At 45.1% G+C, this 25,896-nt stretch overlaps 1 protein-coding gene across 4 annotated transcripts in view; it reads right to left on the bottom strand.

Moving 5' to 3' along the window:
- AIMP1 (aminoacyl tRNA synthetase complex interacting multifunctional protein 1) overlaps window positions 1-25,896 on the bottom strand; it is a 136,250-nt gene that overhangs the window by 59,764 nt on the left and 50,590 nt on the right. For all 4 annotated transcript variants that reach the window (XM_075350488.1, XM_075350466.1, XM_075350497.1 and 1 more), the window contains 3 exons: window positions 6,571-6,704; window positions 4,513-4,626; window positions 1,762-1,899 (listed from right to left, as the gene is read on the bottom strand). In XM_075350488.1, coding sequence (XP_075206603.1) covers window positions 1,762-1,899; window positions 4,513-4,626; window positions 6,571-6,679 — 361 coding nt within the window. In that variant the 5' untranslated portion in view covers window positions 6,680-6,704. The remainder of the gene's footprint in view (window positions 1-1,761; window positions 1,900-4,512; window positions 4,627-6,570; window positions 6,705-25,896) is intronic.

Below are 25,896 nucleotides of genomic sequence, written 5' to 3'. Positions count from 1 at the left end.
CCGATAGTAAATAGGGACATTCTACTAGAATGTCAGAACTCTAAATAATAAAGTATAGATGTACACTCCACCATACTAAGTTAAATATACAAAAGTGAGTACACCCCTCACATTTTTGTAAATATCCTATTATATCTTTTCATGGGACAGCACTGATGATATGATACTTTGGTAAAATGTAAAGTAGTCAGTGTACAGCTTGTATAACAGTATAAGTTTGGTGTGCCCTCTAAATAACGCAATACACAGCCTGTCAGTGCTCAGACCATGCGCCGCACATTGCATCAAATTGGTCTGCATAACTGTCATCCCAGAAGGAAGTCTCTTCTAAAGAAGATGGGCAAGAAAGTCTGCAAACAGTCTGCTAAAGACAAGCAGACTAAGGACCTGGATTACTGGAACTATGTCCTAAGATCTGATGAGACCAAGACAAACTTACTTGGTTCAGATGGAGTCGAGCGTGTGTGGCAGCAACCAGTTGAGGAGTACAAAGACAAGTGTGTCTTGCTTATAGTCAAACATGGTGGTGGGAGTGTCATGGTTTGGGGCTGTATGAGTGCTGCTGGCTGAGGAGAGCTACAGTTCATTGAGGGAACCATGAATGCCAACATGTATTGTGACATGCTGAAGCAGACCATGATGCCTTCATTCAAAAACTGGGCAGCAGTGCAGTATTCCAATATAACACTGGCCCTAAACACGCCTCCAAGACAACCACTACCTTGCTGAAGAAACTGAGGGTAAAGGTGCTGGAGTGGCCAAGCATGTCTCCAGACCTAAACACTACTGAGCATCTGTGGGGCCTCCTCAAACAGAAAATGGAGGAGCACAAGGACTGTAACACCCACCAGCTCTGTGATGCCAGCATAGAGGAGTGAAAGAGGATCCAGCAGCTCCTGTGAAGCTCTAGTGACCTCCATGTCCAAGAGAGTTAAGGCAGTGCTTGAAAATAATCCTGGCCACACAAAATATTGACACTTTGGGAACAATCTGTCCAGTTTCATTTAGGGGTGTGCACCCATATGTTACCAGCAGTCTAGACATTAATGGCTGATTGATGAGTTTTTTTTTAGAGGGCACATCAAATTTATACTGTTATACAAGCTGTACACTGACTACTTTACATTGTATCAAAGCGTCATAACTTCAGTGTATGCACACATTAAAATACTGACAAACATGTGAGGGGTGTACTCACTTCTGTGATGTGATATAGATTATTTATATTATATATACACATATACACGTACACACACACATATATGCGTAAATGAAATGCCTTTTGGACATAAAACACTCCCAAGGCCACATAGTATTCACATAGTTCTTGGACATAACAGGAATGGGGTTGTAGCCACCTTGCAGAATACACTGCCACATTATATGTTTTCAATGTCCCAAAATATAGTCGTTTGGGTTATTTTCCCCCCAGTAAATTCATGTGGAAGTGGTCCGCTGTCCCATATTTGACAGTGCATTACTGGTTACTAGGAAGAGAGAGGCTGGATGTAAACTAGAGAGGGGTGACGGTGGAGAAAACCAAGCTGGAAAAAAACGTATGGAAAGAGTGACGTAAATGGGAGGGAGGCAGAAGAAAACCTAACATGGAAAGATTATGTGACCAATCTGTGCACTTCCTCTGACACAGGAGAAGTACAATCTGACTGGCAGCTATGGGAAATCCCTGCACTTTTTACCTTGCACTGATTGGATAGATTGCCCCTATTTTGATGCTATGAGAATAGGTTTCTCAGGCCGTACCTTTTTTCTCTGGCTTCTCTTTCTTTTTCTTCTCTTCTCCTGCTTTTGGTGCCGGAGCGGCGGTCTTCACAGGTGCAGGTTGTGAGGTAGGTGGGCCGGAGACAGCTGGTGCAGTAGCAGGAGCACCAACCTGCTTTACTAAAATACCATACAAATAAGACAGATGAAAATAAGCAGGCTCCTGTAAATCCTCCAGTACAGTGAATGATCAACTGGCCTAAGGCTCTTCTTCCAGGTATACACAGTATATTGTTTCAGACTGAGCCCGTGGGATTCTCTGAGGCCGGGTGTATGTGTCCCAGCTCCAGAGAGGCTCACTACATAAGATCTGAAGTCATCCGCATTTCCAGTCATGCGCACTACGCCTCACTGAAGCCAGGACACACACTCCAAATCAGAGAAGCTCAATGCTAACAGGTATAAAACCGTGTGAACATGCGGCTTTGCATCGCGCTGCCATGACACTGGGCATTGTAAGGCAGGTTATCATACCCACGTGATAACATGCTAAGTGGGCCAACTTGCCAGGGAACGAATGCCCCTGCATCTAGTCACAGCCTTATTACCATCTCATAAACGGTTCTAAGAAATTATTTTTCCAAAGATCTGTTTATGTGTGCTACTAGATGACCAAACAGTTAAGCCTGCTTTACACATTGCAATTACACATGCGATATCGTATGCGATCGTACCCGCCCCCATCGCATATGCGGCACGTTCAATTTTTTGAACGTGCCGCACAAACGATTAACCCCCGTCACACGTACTTACCCATCCATACGACCTTGATGTGGGCGGCGATCGTCCACTTCCTGGAGTGGGAGGGACGTTCGGCGTCACATCGACGTCACGCGGCAGCCGGCCAATAGAAGCGGAGGGGCGGAGCTGAGCGGGACGTAAACATCCCGCCCACCACCTTACTTCCGCATTGTGGGCCGGGAGCCGCAGGACGTAGGTAAGATCTGTTCATGGTTCCCGGGGTGTCACACACTGCGATGTGTGCTACCCCAGGTACGATGAACAATCTGACGTGCAATTCTAGAGAAAGGTATGATGTGTATGCAATGAACGTTTTAATGTTCAATCGCAATCGCACGTACCTGTCACACACTGCAATGTACCTTACGATGCCGGATCTGCGTCACTTACGACGTGACCCCGCCGACACATTGTAAGATACATTGCAGCGTGTTAAACGGGCTTTAAGAACAGAACTCCTCGTGGTAGACCTGACAGGTTCCATTTTAACCACTTCCTGAGTCCATACATACATGTAGATGACGGACATCACAAGCAGTCACTTGTTGGGGCCACAGTTGTATGTGACAGGTATACCTAATCCTACAAGATAAAGAAGATATTCATTCACTAACTGGAATGGAAAATCTGTGGCATACAGGTAAATGCACACCGGGTGTATATAATGCAGATTTTCTGGCTGGATCTATGTGGTAAAAAACACTGCAATACAGAACCGATAAGTTAATGTGATGTTAACATTCTCTTCTACATGTTGCAGAGATTTTCGGTTCACAAATGGACCTGCTGTGTGGCTTTCTAAGTCCACAGCATGTCAACTCTTGGTGTAGACCTGACTGTGGTCTTGAATCTTGTGATGTAGAAAATCTCAACAAAACCCACAAGTGGCAATGTGGATTCTGAGGCAAAAACGCAGAGGAGATACTATGGACATACAGCGGAAAGCCACAATGTGCACAGGTACTATAACTCACCTCATTACACATTTGATATCCGCAGCCTGTAATCTTATACTCTAGATGTACATTAGGCAATGCCATGTGTGATACCTGCAGAGTATTTGCAATGAAACCTGCAGCAGTATTACCATTGAGGATTTCACTGGGGGTTTTTGTACTCTGCAAATACAGCAATGGTCAAGTCCTGTGGAATTGTACCCTTAAAGGGAATATGTCACCAGGTTTTTGCCACCTAACCTGAGAGCAGCATAATGTAGGGGCAGAGATCCTGATTACAGCGGTGTTTCACTTACTGGGCTGCTTAATGTAGTTTTGATAAAATCACTGTTTAATCAGCAGTAGATTATCATTAGATGACTACTTGGCCTGCTGCCAGGTAGCCCATCATATTCATGAGCTCTGCATAACTGCTAGATCTGCAGCAGAGAAAACATTGATTTTATCAAAATGACAGCAAACAGCCCAGTAAGTGACACATCGCTAGAATCAGGGTCTCTGCCCCTACATTATGCTGCTCTAGATGGGGTAGCAAATACCTTGTGATTCTTTTTAAGAGATTTTACAAAAATTAACATTTAGGCTCTATTGAGATGGTAGTTGATAAATGTATCGCTAGGTAGAGCTCCCTCAATCCTCCTCACCAACATGATTAGGGAGAAAAAGATTTGGCCCCCTGTTTGATACAAATCTATAGGAGTAAGGCTGGAATCACACTACCGTATGAGTCATGAGACAATCGCATCGCACTGCTTGGACCGGCCGCTGGCTCTCCTGACAGGAGCGTGTGAATTTCTTGTACTTGTTTGCAGCTGCACCGCTCAGTTCAGGGGAGCTGCCGGCCAGTCAGAGGAGTGCAATGTGATCCTCCCGCGAGTCATACGGTAGTGTGACTCAAGCCCAACAGAAACCATCGTGTCTTAATAAACGTGTTACCGATTAATGCTTCAGTCTATACACACTAATGCAATAAATAAAAATGAGGAGTCAATTAATCCGAAACACAGCGCAGGTGTAGTGGATGCAGTAATCTTACCTCCGTTACTTATTTCTGTTTTAACAAGTTGATCTTTCAAGGCTTCAATCTCTTTCTTCAGCTTTGCATTTTCAACGCGCAGCTTCTTCTCCTCCCGCAGAGAAGCTTGCAAAACTAAAGAGAAAATATTACAATGTGTTATTTGCTATTCTGATAACCTGCATTGACAAGCTATTAATCGTAAAGGCCTATTTATGCAAAAAACAAGGGATGAGCGAACCCGAACACCAGATGTCCAGGGCTTGAACTCAAACACAGATGTTTAAAAAAAATTACATCGGATCCTGCCTATTTTTGATAACTAGCGCAGGAAAAGCAGACAACTGCAGGCTACAACACTCAGCTGCCAGCTTTACCTTGGCTGGTTATCAAAAATAGAGGGGATTCCACACCGATTTTAAAACAATTTATTTAAATAATTAAAAAAAGAAAAATGATGTGGGGTCCCGCTTTTTTTCTTCTTTTTAAGAACAAACCAAAGTAAAGCAGACAGCTGGTGACTGGTGTTATCAGCCTGAGAAGGCCCACGGTTATTTGGCCTCTCACTGCATAAAAATAGCAGCCCGCAGCTGCCCCAGAAGTTTGCATCCATTAAATACGCAAATTCTGGTGCTTTACCAGGCTCTTCCTAAGTGTCCTGGTGAGGTGGCAATTGGGGTAATACTTTTGGGGCTGATGTTAGCTGACACTAAACCCAGGGGTTAGGAATGGATAGGCATCTATCAGACACCCCTATTATTACCCCTGAAATTGTAGAAATAAAAAAACAGAAAAAAAAAATAGTTTATTTGAAAAAAAGACTCCCTTTATATGCCCTTATTCACCAATTTCTTAATTAAAAAAATATCCTCAATATTCCAAAGTAATCCAAAGGTGTAATGTCCCACGATGCCCATTGATTCCCATGGCGCTTCATTTTGAGAACGTTCTCAGAACAAGGTTCCATGGGTGACTCCTGGTCAGTGGCAGACTGAAATTTCTCACACTCATGAGAAATTTCGGGTCGGCCATTCATCAGCAGAAACTTCTGGAGCCTCGTTCTGGTAACGTTGGCAGAACGAAGCATTATAGGAATTTATGGGCGTTGTGGGACTTTACACCATTGGATAACGCCAGGACTTCAAGGCTTGCTGTTTAATTAAAATTGTTGAACGAGAGAGTGTGAGGGAATGTTTGTTCATCAATTAGATTACGTCGGCACGTCAAGGATTTTTTTTATATACAATAAATTGGTGAACGAGGGAGTGTTTACTGAAATAAACTATTTTTTTCATGTGTGTGTTCACATCAACCCCACAAGTATTACCCCAATTGATATCGCAGCGAGACAATCAGGAAGAGCTGGGCAAAGCGCTAGAATTGACACATCTAATGAATGCGTCACTTCTGGGGCAGCTGTGGGCTGCTATTTTTAGGCTGAGAGGGGCCAAATAAACAGATAACAGCAATTTATTATTCTATCCTGGAAATATAGGACAACTATGTGTTATCCATCACATGGATGTGAGGAATGACAGTGGAATGGCAAAATGCAGAAATTTGCTACAGAATTTCTATTTTTTGGGTTATATAGGAGAATTCTGTCTGAGACCTTTATGACTGGGATGGGAACAACCCCATCCATGTTCTGGCAAACTAGAGGTGGAGCTAAAAAAAGCATGTAGGCATGGTGCTTCCAGAACTCAAGAGCTATGCTATTTCTGTAACACCCATTAATTTCTATGGGAGTTATGGAAACAGTGCAGCACTCTGCTACCCTGTATCCACACCTTCAGTGGTAGGAGCGTGTATGGATTTGCCCCAGTCACATTTCTGGGTTCATATCCCACCAAGCAGAACATATGGAAGGCGTTTGTGTGGGTTTCCTCCAGGTTCTCTGGTTTCCTCCCAATCTCCAAATACATAGTAATAAGGAATTTACATTGTAAGCTCCAATGTGGACAGTGATGACGTCTGTAAAGCGCTGTTAAATTAATAGCACTATGTAAGTGAGCAAAATAAACTAAATTTAGATTTTTCAGAACTTAGGGTTTTTTGAACTGCATTAATATTTCATACTTGCTTTCTCTTTCAGGAGAGCCACTTGCTGTTTGAGGTATTCTATCACTTGATCGGCTTCGGAGGCCCTCTGCTCTAGCTTGTTCAAAACTGGATTGCTGGCAGCCATCTTGGTTATGGACCTGACAAAAAACCTGCAAATCACAAAAAAAAGTACAGAAATAAATAACTGTAATACTTTGGCACAAGCACTTAGTGTAAATCATCAATGGGAAAAACAAACACACTATAGACTTCAGCAGCTAACGTGACTCTCAGTAAAGAGTAGTTATCAATAAAAAGGAAAGCAATATTAACATATACATATTTTTTCTCCCTCAATCTTTTTTATTGACTTGTTGAAGGAGCGGTGTATTGGCAACATGGGGAATATACAACTTCTGAATCACTTTTTATTTTACTGAGGAGTAGGGATCAATGCGGTCCCGGTTTTATTGCAATCACTATGCAGGAAAATAAAGTGATATAATAGTACAGATTGTTACTAAAGTGAAAATACCCAGTCAGTTTATATTTTTATGTAATAAATGGGAAATGATTTAATTTATTAGGGAACATAAAGCACTGGGCCCTATGTCTATTAACTCTTTCATCACCATGTCATATCAGGAGTATTTTTCTTATTCATTGGACTAACTGTATGAGGCTGTTTTTTTTTGTAAGATAGGATATACCGTACATAACTTATAATGTAACTATTGCTAAAGGGAACCTGTCAGTTGATAAATGCTGCCCGATCCGTGGGCTGTATGTATGGAGCACTGGCTGTATGATCACACCTTTGAGACTCTGCAGCGCTTCAGAGACATACATGCATTTAATATCCGCGGGAACCTAGCCGCGCAGGTAACTAGTCTTATAGGCAAGTCCCTGGCGGATTATCCCTGCCCGCTGACAGTGACTGACAGGTGCCTTATTTTGGGAAGTAAGAACAGAAACGTTATTTTGGCATTCATTTTTTTTTTTAAAATGTTTTCTGTTTTTTATGGGATAGTAAGCGTTATTACAGACACAGTGATAGCAAATATTTAGGTGTGTTGAGGCAGAGCTTATTTTTTTTTATTAGGATAAACCATTTAATTTTTTTTGGGGGGGTCCCTCTGTCAAACTCATGTTATGCCATGGTCAGTAGCTACTGACTGCAACATGTATAGAGTTAAAGTTTCTTCAGAGTACAGAGAGTGCTTGCGGGTGTCAGGGCTCATCCCCGCGGGGGCCAGGGTGTGCTCATCCCCGCGGGGGCCAGGGCGTGCTCATCCCCGCGGGGGCCAGGGCGTGCTCATCCCCGCGGGGGCCAGGGTGTGCTCATCCCCGCGGGGGCCAGGGCGTGCTCATCCCCGCGGGGGCCAGGGCGTGCTCATCCCCGCGGGGGCCAGGGCTCAGCCCCTGCTGGTGTGTCCCTGCTTGTAGCAGACATTCAGTAACGTTAGACAAAGTACTCTGGTGAAGATACGTTACCCTTTTCCATCCGTAGGGTTCGGTTCCACTTGCATTTTGCATGGACGAGTGCAATCTGATAAAACATCGGATTGCTCTACTCTAGTGCAAAACTATGGGGCAGTGGCCATCTGCGATTGATTATGCGGAATGGATCATAGCATGCTGCGTTTGGCAGGGAGTCTCGGCTCACACACCCCCATACAAGTCTATAGGTGCGTGTGAAACATTGCACTGAATAAACCAGTAGGAGGGCACCACTTTAATAAATAGGGTATCACCAATAATATATATGCTAGGAAAACAAACAAGAAAAAAAAAAAAAAAAAAAAAGAGTACTACATTATGGGATCATCACACCATAAATAGGTCATGTCAAAAATCTTTATTAAATATGTATTGAAAATCTGCACAAGTCAAGAAACACCCATTAATAACATTTAAAAACACAAAACAGTGTCAGTTGACACCCCCGTTCCTCCCTAATACTGGACACAACCTTTAGCAAGCAACAACAGTATGGGTGAAAAAATGACAGTCAAATGAGAACCAAGGTTAACAAATAGTATCATCATATACAAGATTTATCACAGCAAAGAAGGGAATTTTGTTTACTTACCGTAAATTCCTTTTCTTCTAGCTCCAATTGGGAGACCCAGACAATTGGGTGTATAGCTACTGCCTCCGGAGGCCACACAAAGTATTACACTAAAAGTGTAAAGCCCCTCCCCTTCTGCCTATACACCCCCCGTGCTCCCACGGGCTCCTCAGTTTTGGTGCAAAAGCAAGAAGGAGGAAAAAATTATAAACTGGTTTAAAGTAAATTCAATCCGAAGGAATATCGGAGAACTGAAACCATTCAACATGAACAACATGTGTACACAAAAAAACAGGGGCGGGTGCTGGGTCTCCCAATTGGAGCTAGAAGAAAAGGAATTTACGGTAAGTAAACAAAATTCCCTTCTTCTTTGTCGCTCCATTGGGAGACCCAGACAATTGGGACGTCCAAAAGCAGTCCCTGGGTGGGTAAAATAATACCTCGTAATAGAGCCATAAAACGGCCCCTTCCTACAGGTGGGCAACCGCCGCCTGAAGGACTCGTCTACCTAGGCTGGCATCCGCCGAAGCATAGGTATGCACCTGATAGTGTCTCGTGAAAGTGTGCAGGCTCGACCAGGTAGCCGCCTGACACACCTGCTGAGCCATAGCCTGGTGCCTCAAAGCCCAGGACGCACCCACGGCTCTGGTAGAATGGGCCTTCAGCCCTGAGGGAACCGGAAGCCCAGCAGAACGGTAAGCTTCGAGAATTGGTTCCTTGATCCACCGAGCCAGGGTTGATTTGGAAGCCTGTGACCCTTTACGCTGGCCAGCGACAAGGACAAAGAGTGCATCCGAGCGGCGCAGGGGCGCCGTACGAGAAATGTAGAGTCTGAGTGCTCTCACCAGATCTAACAAGTGCAAATCCTTTTCACATTGGTGAACTGGATGAGGACAAAAAGAGGGTAAGGAGATATCCTGATTGAGATGAAAGGGGGATACCACCTTAGGGAGAAATTCCGGAACCGGACGCAGAACCACCTTGTCCTGGTGAAACACCAGGAAAGGGGCTTTGCACGACAACGCTGCTAGCTCAGACACTCTCCGAAGTGAAGTGACTGCTACTAGGAAAACCACTTTCTGCGAAAGGCGTGAGAGAGAAATATCCCTCATTGGCTCGAATGGTGGTTTCTGAAGAACCATCAGCACCCTGTTCAGATCCCAGGGTTCTAACGGCCGCTTGTAAGGAGGAACGATGTGACAAACCCCCTGCAGGAACGTGCGTACCTGTGGAAGTCTGGCTAGGCGCTTCTGGAAAAACACAGAGAGCGCTGAGACTTGTCCCTTAAGGGAGCCGAGCGACAAACCCTTTTCCAGTCCAGATTGAAGGAAGGACAGAAAAGTGGGCAAGGCAAATGGCCAGGGAGAAAAACCCTGAGCAGAGCACCACGACAGGAAAATTTTCCACGTCCTGTGGTAGATCTTGGCGGACGTTGGTTTCCTAGCCTGTATCATAGTGGCAATGACTTCTTGAGATAATCCTGAAGACGCTAGGATCCAGGACTCAATGGCCACACAGTCAGGTTGAGGGCCGCAGAATTCAGATGGAAAAACGGCCCTTGAGACAGCAAGTCTGGTCGGTCTGGTAGTGCCCACGGTTGGCCGACCGTGAGATGCCACAGATCCGGGTACCACGACCTCCTCGGCCAGTCTGGAGCGACGAGGATGACGCGGCGGCAGTCGGCCCTGATCTTGCGTAACACTCTGGGCAACAGTGCCAGCGGAGGAAACACATAAGGGAGCTGAAACTGCGACCAATCCTGAACTAAGGCGTCTGCCGCCATAGCTCTGGGATCTTGAGACCGTGCCATGAACGTCGGTACCTTGTTGTTGTGCCGGGACGCCATTAGGTCGACGTCCGGCATGCCCCAGCGGCAACATATCTCCTGAAACACGTCCGGGTGAAGGGACCATTCCCCTGCGTCCATGCCCTGGCGACTGAGAAAGTCTGCTTCCCAGTTTTCTACGCCTGGGATGTGAACTGCGGATATGGTGGAGGCTGTGGCTTCCACCCACAGTAGAATCCGCCGGACTTCCTGGAAGGCTTGCCGACTGCGTGTCCCGCCTTGGTGGTTGATGTATGCCACCGCTGTGGAGTTGTCCGACTGAATTCGGATCTGCTTGCCTTCCAGCCACTGCTGGAACGCTTTTAGGGCCAGATACACTGCCCTGATCTCCCGAACATTGATCTGAAGCGAGGACTCTTGCTGAGTCCACGTACCCTGAGCCTTGTGGTGGAGAAAAACTGCTCCCCACCCTGACAGACTCGCGTCCGTCGTGACCACCGTCCAGGATGGGGGTAGGAAGGATTTCCCCTTCGATAATGAAGTGGGAAGAAGCCACCACCGAAGGGAAGCTTTGGTTGCCTGAGAGAGGGAGACGTTCCTGTCGAGGGACGTCTGTTTCCTGTCCCATTTGCGTAGGATGTCCCATTGAAGAGGACGCAGGTGAAACTGCGCGAAAGGGACTGCCTCCATTGCTGCCACCATCTTCCCCAGGAAGTGCATGAGGCGCCTCAAGGGGTGTGACTGACCTTGAAGGAGAATTGGGCTCTGCCCGCACCCCGAAAGGACCGAAACCTCGACTGTCCCCTCCTCTGTTGGGGTAATTTTGGTTTGGCCTGGGGTAAGGATGTTTCCTTTCCCTTGGATTGTTTTATGATTTCATCTAATCTCTCACCAAACAAACAGTCGCCAGAAAATGGCAAACCGATTAAGCACTTTTTGGCAATCGAATCTGCCTTCCATTCCCGTAGCCACAAGGCCCTGCGTAATGCCACCGAATTGTCGGCTGCAACCGCCGTACGGCTCGCAGAGTCCAGGATAGCATTAATAGCGTAGGACGCAAATGCCGACGTTTGAGAGGTTATGGAAGCCACTTGCGGCGCAGACGTACGTGTGAGTGCGTCAATTTGGGCTTGACCCGCTGAGATAGCTTGGAGTGCCCATACTGCTGCGAATGCTGGAGCGAAAGACGCGCCGATAGCCTCATAGATGGATTTCAACCAGAGCTCCATCTGTCTGGCAGTGGCATCCTTGAGTGAAGCCCCATCTTCAACTGCAACTATGGATCTAGCCGCCAGTCTGGAGATTGGAGGATCCACCTTGGGACACTGAGTCCAGCCCTTGACCACGTCAGGGGGGGAAGGGATAACGTGTATCCTTATGGCGCTTGGAAAAACGCTTATCTGGACAAACTCGGTGTTTCTGGACTGCCTCTCTGAAGTCGGAGTGATCCAGAAACATACTCGCTGTACGCTTGGGGAACCTGAAACGGAACTTCTCCTGCTGAGAAGCTGACTCCTCTGCTGGAGGAGCTGAGGGAGAAATATCCAACATCTTATTTATGGACGCAATAAGATCATTCACTATGGCGTCCCCATCAGGAGTATCAAGGTTGAGAGCGGCCTCAGGATCAGAATCCTGATCAGCTACCTCCGCTTCATCATACAGAGAGTCATCTCTCTGAGACCCTGAACAATGTGATGAGGTCGAGGGGATTTCCAAGCGAGCTCGCTTAGGCGGTCTGGGACTGCGGTCCGTGTCAGAGACCTCACCCTGGGATCTATGAGACACCCCAGGGGGACATTGTTGTTCCAACTGAGGGGAACTAGGGGGCAGTGATTCCACAGTGCCCATGGTCTGAGATACCGGTCTGGACTGCAAAGCTTCTAGTATTTTAGCCATAGTCTCAGAAAGTCTGTCAGTAAAAACTGCAAACTCCGTCCCTGTCACCTGGACAGTGTTAGCTGGTTGTTCCCCCTGGGCCCCCCTTAGCAGAGGCTCCGGCTGAGTAAATGCCACAGGGGCCGAGCAGTGCACACAATGAGGGTCAGTGGAACCTGCCGGTAGCGAAGTTGTACATGCGGCGCAGGCAGCATAGTAAGCCTGTGTTTTGGCACCCCTGCTTCTTGTGGGCGCCATATTGTTGTCTCCTTTGAGCAACACAACAGGGTATATAGCCAGAAATCAACTGTGCACCATACAGTGTAAAGTATAGCCTGTAAACATATAAACTATAATCACACTTCTGCACAAGTGGGGCCAGCACCTCAGGTGCTGCTTACCGCCCGCTTAAAGTGGTTGTGTGGCCACCAGAATCCCTGCCTGGGTCCCCCAGAGTTTGTCTCCCCTCTGCAGCGTCCGAGGAGCTGACAGGAATGGCTGCCGGCGTCCTGAGGAGAGGAGGGAGCCGTGGGCGTGACCCAGAAAGTGCGGGAGCTGGTGCCTCACTGTGCACAGTGAGGGGGGTGGAGTATGCAAAGCATGCTCCAGCCCTCAGTGCTGCCGTGCTGTACAGCGTCCCGCCCTTCCCCTGACTGGCAGGGCTGGGGGCGGGAAGAAAAAGAGACTAGGCCCAAAAGCCGGGGACTCGAGTTATAAGCGCGGCCGCCGTATAAGCGCGGCCGGCGCAGAGTCCCCGGCGCACTAACAGTCCCAGCCGCGCCTCAGTAAAAACAATGGCAGCGGCGGTCAGCGCGGTAGTCCCCATACACAAACACACTCAGCGACGCTGCAGTGTATAATGGCACAAACGCGGTCAGCGCCGCGGTCCCCGGTGCACTAGCACACCCAGCAATGCTGGAGTGTTGCTGTGCGCGGTCCCCACGGGGACACAGAGTACCTTAAAGTAGCAGGGCCATGTCCCTGAACGATACCCGGCTCCTATCCAGCAGGCTCCTCAGGAGTTGTGGATGAAGCACGGTCTCAGTGCCTGGAGACCGATAGGATCCCACTTCACCCAGAGCCCTAAGGGGGATGGGGAAGGAAAACAGCATGTGGGCTCCAGCCTCCGTACCCGCAATGGATACCTCAACCTTAACAACACCGCCGACAAGAGTGGGGTGAGAAGGGAGCATGCTGGGGGCCCTATATGGGCCCACTTTTCTTCCATCCGACATAGTCAGCAGCTGCTGCTGACTAATCTGTGGAGCTGTGCGTGCATGTCTGCCTCCTTCGCACAAAGCAAAAAACTGAGGAGCCCGTGGGAGCACGGGGGGTGTATAGGCAGAAGGGGAGGGGCTTTACACTTTTAGTGTAATACTTTGTGCGGCCTCCGGAGGCATAACCTATACACCCAATTGTCTGGGTCTCCCAATGGAGCGACAAAGAAAAATAAATACAGGTTGAGGTCACTGCGGAGTCCACAAAAGATAGGACCAAAAAAATGCAGGCTCCTAATTATCAATACTGTGAAGAAAATTGTAAGATGTAGTTTGCTGTAAGTCAGTATTGTGACTGCAAATAATGGAGAATTAGGAAAGATCCGAGCCAAAGATCCTCTCACCTGGAACCTAGAATACCGCAGCGCAAGTACACACCTAATAACTCAGACACAGATCATGGCTGGCGTGTCTGTGCTGCTGGAATAAGCAGCTGACAGGCAAGAAGAAGGTGCGAGGTAAGAGAGGAAGGGGGGTGTCATCCGAGTGCAGTGCAATGTACGCAGAGACAGGCCGGGGAAAAGATCCCCCCTCTTCTGCGCAGCTATGATCACAAATCACATCACAGTCGCATGACCCTCGGCTGACACCGGCAGCAGAGGGTCATTAGCATATCGCTTCCGATGCCGTCACGTCAGAAGCTATGCACAAGTGGAACTGTACCCTTATAGTGACTAGAACATTCTTAAAGAAGGGAAAAGGTAACGCAGTGACACAAAACCGTTAAATAACCAAGCGAAAAAGGTAAAACAAGTGTCACGTCCCCCAGAGTCAGCTCCTGCGACTTCTGCTTCGATCACCAGGCGGCGCCATGCTCCCACTGTAGACTGTGCTGGTGATAGGAAACGTGTGGGGGCTAGTGGCTCTGGTGGGCGTATGCTCCGCTCATCCACTAAGCTGGGTTTCCCTGGGATCTGCAGTATCACTGGCTGACTGTAGGTGGCGTAAGTCTTCCAGCTGAAGTTACCACCATTCAGCTGCAGCCAATGGGAAGACACCACACCCGTTTAATTCCACTTTCTGTCTGCTGGTCTCTACCAGAGATAGTTCTGTATTCCTGGTTCCCATACTGTTGTGTGATCCCTGTATTTTGACTTCTGCTTGTTCCTGACTACCCCCCTCCTACTGTTTTTGTACCTCGCTGCCCGATCTTGATTTGACCTCTGTTTGGTTTTCTGAACTTGTTTTCTGATTTGGTTATCCTTGCCTGCCTGATTCTGTCCCTGTTTTGCATTTCCTGATTTGACCCTGCCTGACGACTACTATCCCCTGGACTGCAGCCTTCCACAAGTAGTGATCACCTTGGGCCCTGTGTATTTCCAAATCCCTGTATAGGGGTTAAAAGGTTTCAGGGTTCTCGGGGTCCTGCTTTGTGAGCGGCTTTCCTCTAGTCTGTCCATTACAGCCAGTCTGAGGTTCCAGGCAGGCGTTACAACATGTTTAAAGTCCTACTACGGTCCTTGACCATGCAATGGTTTGATCACATGTATAAATACACTGCAGTATATTGGTTATATTAATATCATCCAAATAAGCAATGCAAGAGACGTAGTAATATGATATATCTGAGGGCCTTTTTAGGCGCTTGATTGCCATGACAACCCATAAAAATTCCGCTTTTTCTTATCTACTCATTTACATGTTGTGGTTGCCATTGACCATGGCATCTAGGGGAGAATGGCAGTAAGAGTAAAGCATAAATGGCAGTGCTAAGAGTTCTTAGATTTCAGCTGGTCAGCAAAGTGTTAGCTGCTACATATGGTGTAACGTCAGCTCATGAGCTGACCCCAGGCAGCCCCGCCAGGTCGTGTGTACAAGTGGTCAACAGATGATTAGTGCAATGGCCATGTGGTATATTGTACTGCTGTTACCACTTAGTACTAGGCCACAATGCCAGCAGTGCGTAGATTACATACAGACTCATTACAAAGGTTCTTATACTTCCTTGTAAGATTTACGCAGTTTGTTAAAAGTACAGTTCCCTTTTAACACCAATACACAACTCTCGATTTTAAGCTATTTATAAACTTAACTAGATAGAATACGGTAATATAGACAATCTATAGGAACTTCATTTTTGTATACAAAGGTCACTATTGGCCTGTATTCCTTTTATACTCCACCAGTTCTGGGTGCATACTGAGACTGGGCACTAGGGCAAGAAAAGAACAGCTTTCATACCTTCACCCAATAGCTCAGAATGAGAATTATTAAATGTGCGTCATGACATCAGAGGCCTTATTGGTACCAGAATCAACAGCATTTACATAGTTAAGATTCCAAATGTCGTGCCTAAGCAAAGGGGCCAGACAGGGCGTCACTATTCCTGCACTGTGGGCTGGCACTGCAATCACTCACCCTACTTCTATCACCACCCCCTGCTGGATACAATTCATTTCAGGCAGAGGCAGCAGGATAGGGAGAATCGGATTTTTAAATGGCATTACAGAGTCTTGAAAAAGTATTATCACCACGTGAACTTTTCCACATTTTTTCACATTACACTCACAATCCTAAATGTATTTTATAGGAATTTTATGTGATATACCCACACTAAGTAGCAAGTATTTGTGAAGCATAAATGAAATGATACATGAAAAAAAAAGTAAAAAAAAAATGGCTCACAAGATGAAGACAAAGTGTTTTTATTGTCTATTTGTTTTAAAGTCCTACTGACTTTTTCTCCGGACAAACCACATTTACAAAAAACACCGGTACAAGTCATCTTAAATACAATGTTTAAACTTAAGATCATGTGCACCAGTGTTTTTTGTACACAAGGCAAGTAAAACGTAGAGTGTGAAATGTGATTAAAAAAAACAAAAAAACAAAAAAAACAAAAAGCATTCCACTCGGACCAATGTTCCTCTATTGGGTTGCTCCCATAAGCATTTTTTTCTCAGCCCTAATTGGACCAAGAAAACAATCACAGCATGCTGCGGGTGGAATCCGATTCGTTTTCACTCGCAACCATACAAGTCCATGGGTGCGAGAGAAACATTGCATTGCACTCACATTACAGCAGAGTACAGCACGATATACGCATAAGCTGACAATGGAGGAGATGGGGACATTAATCTGATGCTCCGATCGCATCACAGTGGCATGACACTGTTTATACTCACAGCAGACCAGGAGCTGAGTGTCATGCGATGCACTCGCAGTAATGCCTTTGTCCTTAGCCTTATACTGTTTGTGGGTCTTGACCAGAGCCCCTTCTTCCACGTGCTAGTGTTGTGTTATCCCCTGTATAGCTTTTTACAAACTGCAAACAAGACTTCTAACTTTAAAAAAATGGCTTTCTTCTTGCTACTCTTCCATAAAGGTCAGATTTGCAGAGTATGCAACAAATAGTCGTCCTGTGGACAGATTCCCCCACCTGAGCTATGGATCCCTTCATCCCTGACCTGTTTGGTGTGTTTTATAACTAAGTATGATGTGTGTCTATATTATATATATATATATATATATATATATATATATATATATATATATATATATATATATATATATATATATATATATATATATATATATATATATATATATATATATATATATATATACACACACACACACACACACATACACATATATATATATATATATATATATATATATATATATATATATATATATATATATATATATATATATATATATATATATATATACACATATATATATATATATATATACACACACACAATACTGAAGATATGACAGTGTACAGCTTGTATAACAGTGTAAATTTGATGTGCCCTCTAAATAACTCAGCACACAATCATTAATGTCTGACCGGCTGGAAACAAAAGGAAGTATACCACCAAGTGAAAATGGCCAAATTGTGCCCTACTAGCTATTTTCCCTCCCCAGTGTAGTCTGACTCATTAGTTGCAAGGTGTCATGTGTGAATTGGGAGCAAGTTTTTTTAAAATTTGGTGTTATCGCTCACACACCCTCATACTGATCACTGGAAGTTCTATATGGTTCCTCATGACAAAGAATTCTGTGAGGATCGGATCTGAAAAAAAGACTTATTGCTCTACAAAAAGATGGCCTAAGAAGATTGCCACCAACCTGACACTGAGCAGCAGCACAGTGGCTAAGACCATACGGCGGTCTAACAAGACAAGTTTCACTAAGAACAGACCTCACCATGGTCAACCAAAGAAGATAAGTGGATGTGCTCAGCGTCATTTCCACAGGTTGTCTTTTTGAAACAGATGTATAAGTGATGCCGGCATTGCAGCATAGTATAAAGGGGTGGAGGTCAGCCTGTCAGTGCTGAGACCATCAAATTGGTCTGTATGGCTGTTCTCACAGAAGGAAGCCTATTCTAAAGATGATGCACAAGAAAGCCCGCAAACAGTTTGCTGAAGACAAGCAGACTACTGGAACAATGTTCAAATGGTGTCGTGCAAGTGGCGACAACCGGGTGAGGAGTACAAAGATAAGTATGTCTTACCTACAGTCAAGCATGGTGGTGAGAGTGTCATGGTTCAGAGTTGCACGAGTACTGCCGGCTGTGGGAGCTACAGTTCATTGAGGGAACCATGAATGCCAACATGTACTGTGACATGCTGAAGCAGTTTTCCTCTGGACCACAGGGCAGTATTCCAAGATGATCACTGCCTTGCTAAAGAAACTGAGGGTAAGCCTGTGTGCACACAGTGCATTTTTGTCACGGTTTTTGATGCGTTTTTTAGTGCAGTTGACAAAAAAGTGCAAGCAAATCCTTATGCCAGAAAAGTCAATGAGAAACCTGAAGCGTAGTGCACGTTTTCTTTTTCCTTGCAGATTTGGTGCAAAAAAGAATCTGCAGCATGTCAATTATTTCAGCGTTTTTGCCTCCGTTTTTCACCATTAAGCAATGAAAAAAAACGCAGGGAAAGGAGACAAAAATGCATGAAAACCTAAGCAAAAAACGGATATTTTTACATAGCGTTTTTCATGCCAAGAAATGCAGATATGGTGCAAAAATTTTTACAACCAAATACTCAACGTGTGCACATACCCTAAAGGTGCTGGGCTAGCAAAGCACGGCTCCAGACCTAAACCCCATTGAGCATATGTGGGGTATTGTCAAACGGAGTAGTGCAAGGTCTCTAAACATAAACCAATTCTGTGATGACGTCATGGAAGAAAAAGAGGATTCCAGTGGCTCCTGTGAACTCCATGCCCAAGAGAGCAAGGCCGTGATTGAAAATAATGGTGGCCACACAAAATATTGACACTTTGGACACAATTTGACCATTTTCACTTAGTGGGTGTACTCACTTTTGTTGCTAGTGGTTTAGACATTCAGGAAGTCCTGAATTTTCCCTTTAATGGATGTGCATTGAGTTATGTAGAGGGCACAGCAAATTTACACTGTTATACACGCTGTACACTGCTGTACATTGTATCAAAGTGTCATAACTGCAGTGATATACCATGAAGATATAAAATATTTACAAAAATGTGACGGGTGTATTCACATTTGTAAGAGTCTAAAATATATTATATATATATATATATATATATATATATATATATATATATATATATATATATATATATATATATATATATATATATATATATATATAAAATCTATTTCTATATATAAATGCTATAATATTCTATCTATATATATCTATCTATCTATCTATCTATATACACACACACACACACACACACACACACACACACACACACACACACACACACAGCTATTTTAAAGGGAACCTGTCAGCAGAAATTTTGCCCTAAACCTAAAAGTTTCCCCCTCTGCAGCTCCTGGGCTGCATTCTAGTAAGGTTCCTATAGTTATTCTGCCCCCTTTTAGATCAAAATAAATAGTTTATAAAGTGGTACCTTTCAGTTTGAAAATCTTGATAATTGTACCATGGGGGCGGGCTGTCTGGTGTCCGTTACTGTCCCTCCTGCCGCTTTAGGCCATCCCCCAACGCTCATTTACATACCTCAGGATGTCGCCCAGTGCGTCAGAGGTCTCGCGCATGCGTTGTGCCACTGTAGCAGGACTGTGCCCAGTGGGACCGCTGGTGACGTTGCACAGGCACGAGATTATGGGTGGCGCTGTGATTTTCATCAGCAAGCTCCCGCCCATAATCTCGTGCCCACGCTTTCCCCTCTGCCTCCACCGTTCTGCGCATGTCCTGGCCAGATGACCAGATGATCGGTGGTGTCCTGCTCTGCTCCTCCCATTTATTTCCTGCCCCAGGGCTAGATGGGAAAGAGGTGACGTTGGGTCACCTGGCCAGGGCATGCGCAGAACGGTGGAGGCAGAGGGGAAAGCGCGGGCACGAGATTATGGGCGGGAGCTTGCTGATGAAAATCACAGCGCCACCCATACTCTCGTGCCTGTGCAACGTCACCAGCGGTCCCACTGGGCACAGTCCTGCTACAGTGGCACAACGCATGCGTGAGACCTCTGACGCAGTGGACGGTGTCCTGAGGTATGTAAAATGAGCGTTGGGGGACAGCCTAAAGCGGCAGGAGGGACAGTAACGGACACCAGACAGCCCGTCCCCGTGTACCATTAACAAGATTTTCAAACTGAAAGGTACCACTTTATAAACTATTTATTTTGATTTAAAAGGGGGCAGAATAACTATAGGAACCTTACTAGAATGCAGCCCAGGAGCTGCAGAGGGGGAAACTTTTAGGTTTAGGGCAAAATTTCTGCTGACAGGTTCCCTTTAAGTAGACTGGACAGCTAATCTGTGAGCCAAACCTTACTTACGGTAGTGGTGCAGTATTAACTGAGCTGCTACATTCCTCAGCTTGTAGGAATGTTATCTGCGTGTTTTCATCTGAATTTTCTCTCCAGGACAGGAGACAAACTCTAGCGCAGCGCCACCTATTGGAAGTAGCGATCCTAAAAGTTAAATGTGGATTTTTAACAATCCTTTTAATATAACTTAGGATATATATGCCAGATCAGAATCCCAATTTGCAGACACGGTGTTTCGGGGTGCTTGCCCCTCGTCAGTGCAAAGTATGGGGTGTCTGATCTGGCTATGAGAAGCTTTGTGGGACCACGGGGGAACACTATTCTCCTTATGGAGACTTTGCAAGCCAGTCTGACTGCCAGTAAAGTAAGGGGACTTATAGCTGCCATGCCCCTCTGCAAAATATTCAAATTTTCTCTCCAGGACAGGAGACAAACTCTAGCGCAGCGCCACCTATTGGAAGTAGCGATCCTAAAAGTTAAATGTGGATTTTTAACAATCCTTTTAATATAACTTAGGATATATATGCCAGATCAGAATCCCAATTTGCAGACACGGTGTTTCGGGGTGCTTGCCCCCCATACTTTGCACTGACGAGGGGCAAGCACCCCGAAACACAGTGTCTGCAAATTGGGATTCTGATCTGGCATATATATCCTAAGTTATATTGAAAGGATTGTTAAAAATCCACATTTAACTTTTAGGATCGCTACTTCCAATAGGTGGTGCTGCGCTAGAGTTTGTCTCCTGTCCTGGAGAGAAAATTTGAATATTTTGCAGAGGGGCATTGCAGCTATAAGTCCCCTTACTAGCATCCAGTCAGACTGGCTTGCAAAGTCTCCATAAGGAGAATAGTGTTCCCCCGTGTTTTCATCTGAGGCAGAAACTGACCTACAGATACTATTATTATTTATTTATAGAGCACCATTGATTCCATGGTTCTGTACATGAGAAAGCAAATGTCAGGCTGCAATACCTGACACAATCATTAGTTTACAAAAAGCTAAACAGCGGTGTAGTGGTTGTAGTGCTAGATTTTATAAATAAAAGAAAGGAGAAACATGCAGCTCTTCAGGCGAGGAAAGCCATGGTCTTTATTTCAGCATGCAGACAACGGATGACATGACCAGCACAGCACCATTTAGATTTTATACAGAAGTAATTCATGTTGTGATGAGGCAAGTACAATATATCACAAAAGTGAGTACACCCCTCACATTTTTGTACACATTTTATTATACCTTTCCATGGGACAACACTGAAGATATGACACTTTGATACAATGTAAAGTAGTCAGTGTGCAGCTTGTAAATTTGATCTCTAAATAACTCAACACAGCCACTAATAGATAAGCCACAAGCAACAAAAGTAAGTAAAAATGGCCAAATTTGCCACTTTCCCTCCCCGGTGTCATGTAGCTCAGTGGTGTTCCAAGTTCTCATGTGTGAATACGGAGCAGGTGTGGTAAATTTAGGCTATGTGCACACGTGGCGTTTTTTCATGCGTTTTTCCTTGCAGATATTAAGGCTGGTTTCACACTACGTCTTTTTAACATCCGTTGAAAACGTTTTTTTAACGGAAGTACGGATCCTGTGCAAATCCGTTTTCATGTCAATGCTTTTTCAATGGACTCGCGTCCACCTGCGTTTGCGTGCGTTTGCGTCCGTTAGACGCAGGATCCGTCCTTTTGCGTTATTTTTACATGTTTCAAAAACGCAACATGTAGCGTTTTTGAGCTCCGTCCAAATACTGCAAATTGCTGGATCCTGACTATAACGCACGCAAACGCAGGTGAACGCTGCATGCTGATAGACAGGATCCTGCTTTTGGACTGAGCATGCCCAGAGTTCGATCTCTCGATCTCGATCTCTCTCGATCTCTCTCTCGATCTCTCTCTCGATCTCTCTCTCGATCTCTCTCTCGATCTCTCTCTCGATCTCTCTCTCGATCTCTCGATCTCTCTCTCTCTCTCTCTCTCTCCCCTGCTCCTAGCAGCTGCAGACACTGCTAACCAACATAAATATCGGGTATCCAAGGACGATGTTTACCTTGGTTACCAGCGTCTGCAGCTGTCATAAGCCTCCTCCCAGTCTACTTCCCCTCACTCCCGATCACATGACTCCAATGCCCGCCCCTAAACATCCAGTGCAGGATCCTGCAAAATAACATATGCGTTTGCATACGTTATTTGCTGTAAAAGCAGGATCCGTACTTCCGTTAAAAAAACGTTTTCAACGGATGTTAAAAAGACGTAGTGTGAAACCAGCCTAATCAATAAAAGCAAGGAAAAAGCATCCCAGCAAAGTCTATGAGAATCGTGACTTGCTGTGCACATGCTGCTTCTTTTTTTTCCTTGCAGATTTTGTTGCTGAAAAAGGAAGCAGCATGTCAATTGTTTCAGCATTTCTATATTCCCCTGCAGAGCTTTATCACTACAGTGGATTATAGCGCAGCACTTTGCCTCACACTGTGCATACAGCATTGTGGGTGAGGCTCACTGTAGCTCAGTATGGGGAGATAAGGTATGCACACCAGTGACTATGTAAGGGGAATACATGGAATAGCAGAAACTGCTGTGTGAATACTGACTTGAAAAATCCAATAGCTATATGTAAGAGTGAAATGTGAAAAAATGGAATCTGCATTACTGCCATGAATATATGAATCAAGAGAAATTTAGCTACTGAATTGATCAATGCAATAGAGCCCCAACACTACGCCAAAGTATTTCTCTACGTTGGGGTCCCTAGCTTGTGTGTGTCCTCTCATGCAGTTAAAAAACTTACCGTGTATGGGAAGCTGAGACCCAGGCTATTTATGCGTATGATATGGATTGGCAATAGGTGTGGTTGGGGAGGGTTCACAAACGAAAAAATACTAACAATAAGGAATAACGTTTGGAACACCATTCTAAGTCTGAACTGGGTGCAAAAACCTAAAAAACATCACTATGGGGAGATAAGGTATGCACACCAGTGACTATGTAAGGGGAATACATGAAATAGCAGTACACGGTAAGTTTTTTAACTACATGAGAGGACACACACAAGCTAGGGACCCCAACGTAGAGAAATACTTTGGCGTAGTGTTGGGGCTCTGTTGCATTGATCAATTCAGTAGCTAAATTTCTCTTGATTCATATGTTCATGGCAGTAATGCAGATTCCATTTTTCACATTTTCACTCTTACATATAGCTATTGGATTTTTCAAGTCAGTTTTCACACAGCAGTTTCTGCTATTTCATGTATTCCCCTTACATAGTCACTGGTGTGCATACCTTATCTCCGCATAGTGATGTTTTTTTAGGTTTTTGCACCCAGTTCAGACTTAGAATGGTGTTCCAAACGTTATTCCTTATTCTCTGTAGCTCAGTAACCTGGGGTCGTCATGGTGATGACCCAGGGTTACTATGGCAGCAATCGGATCCCTGTAATAGCATTACAGGGACCCGATTGCCGGGGAGAGGTAAGTGATTCCTCTCCCTGCCTCATGAATGCTGCAACCGCCCCGATCACAGCATTTAGGAGGTCAAACTGCCAGGAGCAACGCGGGCACCGTTCTGTGCAGTGAGAGCCAGGTCTCGGCAATAACATCAGCCGGATACCCTTCGGCAATTGTAGGGGTACAGTGCCTCAACTGATCACCATGTCTTAAGAAAAGAAAAAAAGCTGAAAAAATGCATATGACTAAAGGCACAAACACAATAAAATTTAGCGTTTTTTCTTCTTCTGCGTTTTTCCTGCCAAAACATGCTTTTTATGTGCAGAAAAAAAGCACATAAAAAAGCAACGTGGCTATGTCGTGTGATACAAATGAAACAAGTATGAGTGAGTGACTGGGCTAAGATATGGAAGTCATGATTGTCCATGTGCTAAAACCTTAGAGCATTATATGGTGATCATAAGATTCAGCTTTGCAAAGAGCAACATACTGGAAAACCTTGAAGTGGTTATGCCATAATGAGTGGCAAGCAACATGAAGTATTGTGCTGTAATTAGTGAAAAAGTAACAATTAGGGAACATCGGAGTAAAATAACTATGATAACCTTGAAGTTTTATGCTGAGAGAAACAGCATATTGTGCAATGTGGTCATTGTTTTTCCCTGAGAAAAACAATGTACTGCGCAAGATACTGATGATTTGACTAAATTGTATTGTGAAACTGCAAGATATTGATGATTTGACTAAATTGTACTGCGCAACTGCAAGATACTGTTGATTTGACTAAAATGTACTGCGCAGCTGCATGTGGGAGAGGAGTATGTGGGAGCTGTGTCTAAGGCCTGTTTCACACGTCAGTGATTCTGGTGCGTTTCTGCTTTTTTTTAAACGTACCAGAATCACTGACATACGCAGACCCATTATAATGAATGGGTCTGCTCACACATCAGTGATTTTTCACTGCACGTGTCTCCGTGCGGCGTACCCGCGTGTCCGTGATTGCCGCACGGAGACATGTCCATTTTTTTCTGGCATCACTGATGTCCCACGGACCACGCAGTGGTGTGGTCCGTGAAACACGTGCCAGAAAAAAACGTGCTTTTAAAATAAAAATCATTTTTACTCACCCGGCTCCAGCGATGTCCTCTGCAGCCCGTGAAGCTTGCTGCTTCTGAGCCGGCTCATTACTGTCGCGCATATTCATGATGCACGACACAGCCGACCCGGAAGTAGCTGCTGCGGGGGTCAGCGCCGGCCGGATGCTGCACCGCGGGAGCGATCAGCACCATGGAGAGCGGGAGCGTGCACAGGCGAGTTGATTTCTAAGTGCAATCACGGGCCACGGAGAGCGGAGCCCGGATTGCACTTAGACAACCCACGTGTGCCGTGATTCACGGCACACGGAGGAACATGTGCGTGTTTTACACGCCAATGAAAAACGTCAGTGTTTTTCACTGACGTGGGAAACGGGCCTAAAAGGAAGGGATTTTGCTCAACGAGTTAGGGACATTACAGAAGGTATAGTGGATTCACTTCTTCTTGATATTAAGACCAGAGTATTGTTCCTTCTTGTTGACCGAGGTCCCTCCGGTGGAGAAGTGATGCTACAATACCTGGTAATGTATTGATGTTTATTTCTCTATGTACTATGATTTACATTGATTGTATGATTTACATTAATTTAATCAATAGAACAGGGTAATATTGCTTCTGCCATTCCATAATTGAACATTATCCTGATGCAATCTCAATAAATTGTTACATTATTGTTTTACCATAAAATTGTATTCAGTGTGCCCAATTTGTATATTAGTGAGCGCTACGTAAGTAAGGGCGTATCCGCCCTGTCACTATGACGTGGTAAGACATGTGCGCACTAGAAAAAGGACATTTTTGTGTACTCACCGTAAAATGTCTTTCTTGGAGCCTTTCATTGGGGGACACAGACAGTGGGTTATATTTTTGCTGTAGAATTTCTGCAGCAAAAAGAATGAGCATGTCACTTCTTTTCTGCAGGTACCTGTAGTTTTTGGCATAGATAATGGTAAAAAACCGCAGGGACCAACCCACGGAAAAACCACGGCAAAAACGCGGATGCAGTTTTACCGCGACTTTTGCCGCGGGTGCGGCTGTGATACACTTTATTGATCCCGTGGGAAATGATGGTATCG

The sequence above is a fragment of the Anomaloglossus baeobatrachus genome, chromosome 1 (genome assembly GCF_048569485.1).
Source record: "Anomaloglossus baeobatrachus isolate aAnoBae1 chromosome 1, aAnoBae1.hap1, whole genome shotgun sequence".
Lineage (NCBI taxonomy): Eukaryota > Metazoa > Chordata > Amphibia > Anura > Aromobatidae > Anomaloglossus > Anomaloglossus baeobatrachus.
The sequence above is the reverse complement of the archived record's forward strand: the minus strand, read 5'-3'. Positions and strand labels throughout refer to the sequence as shown.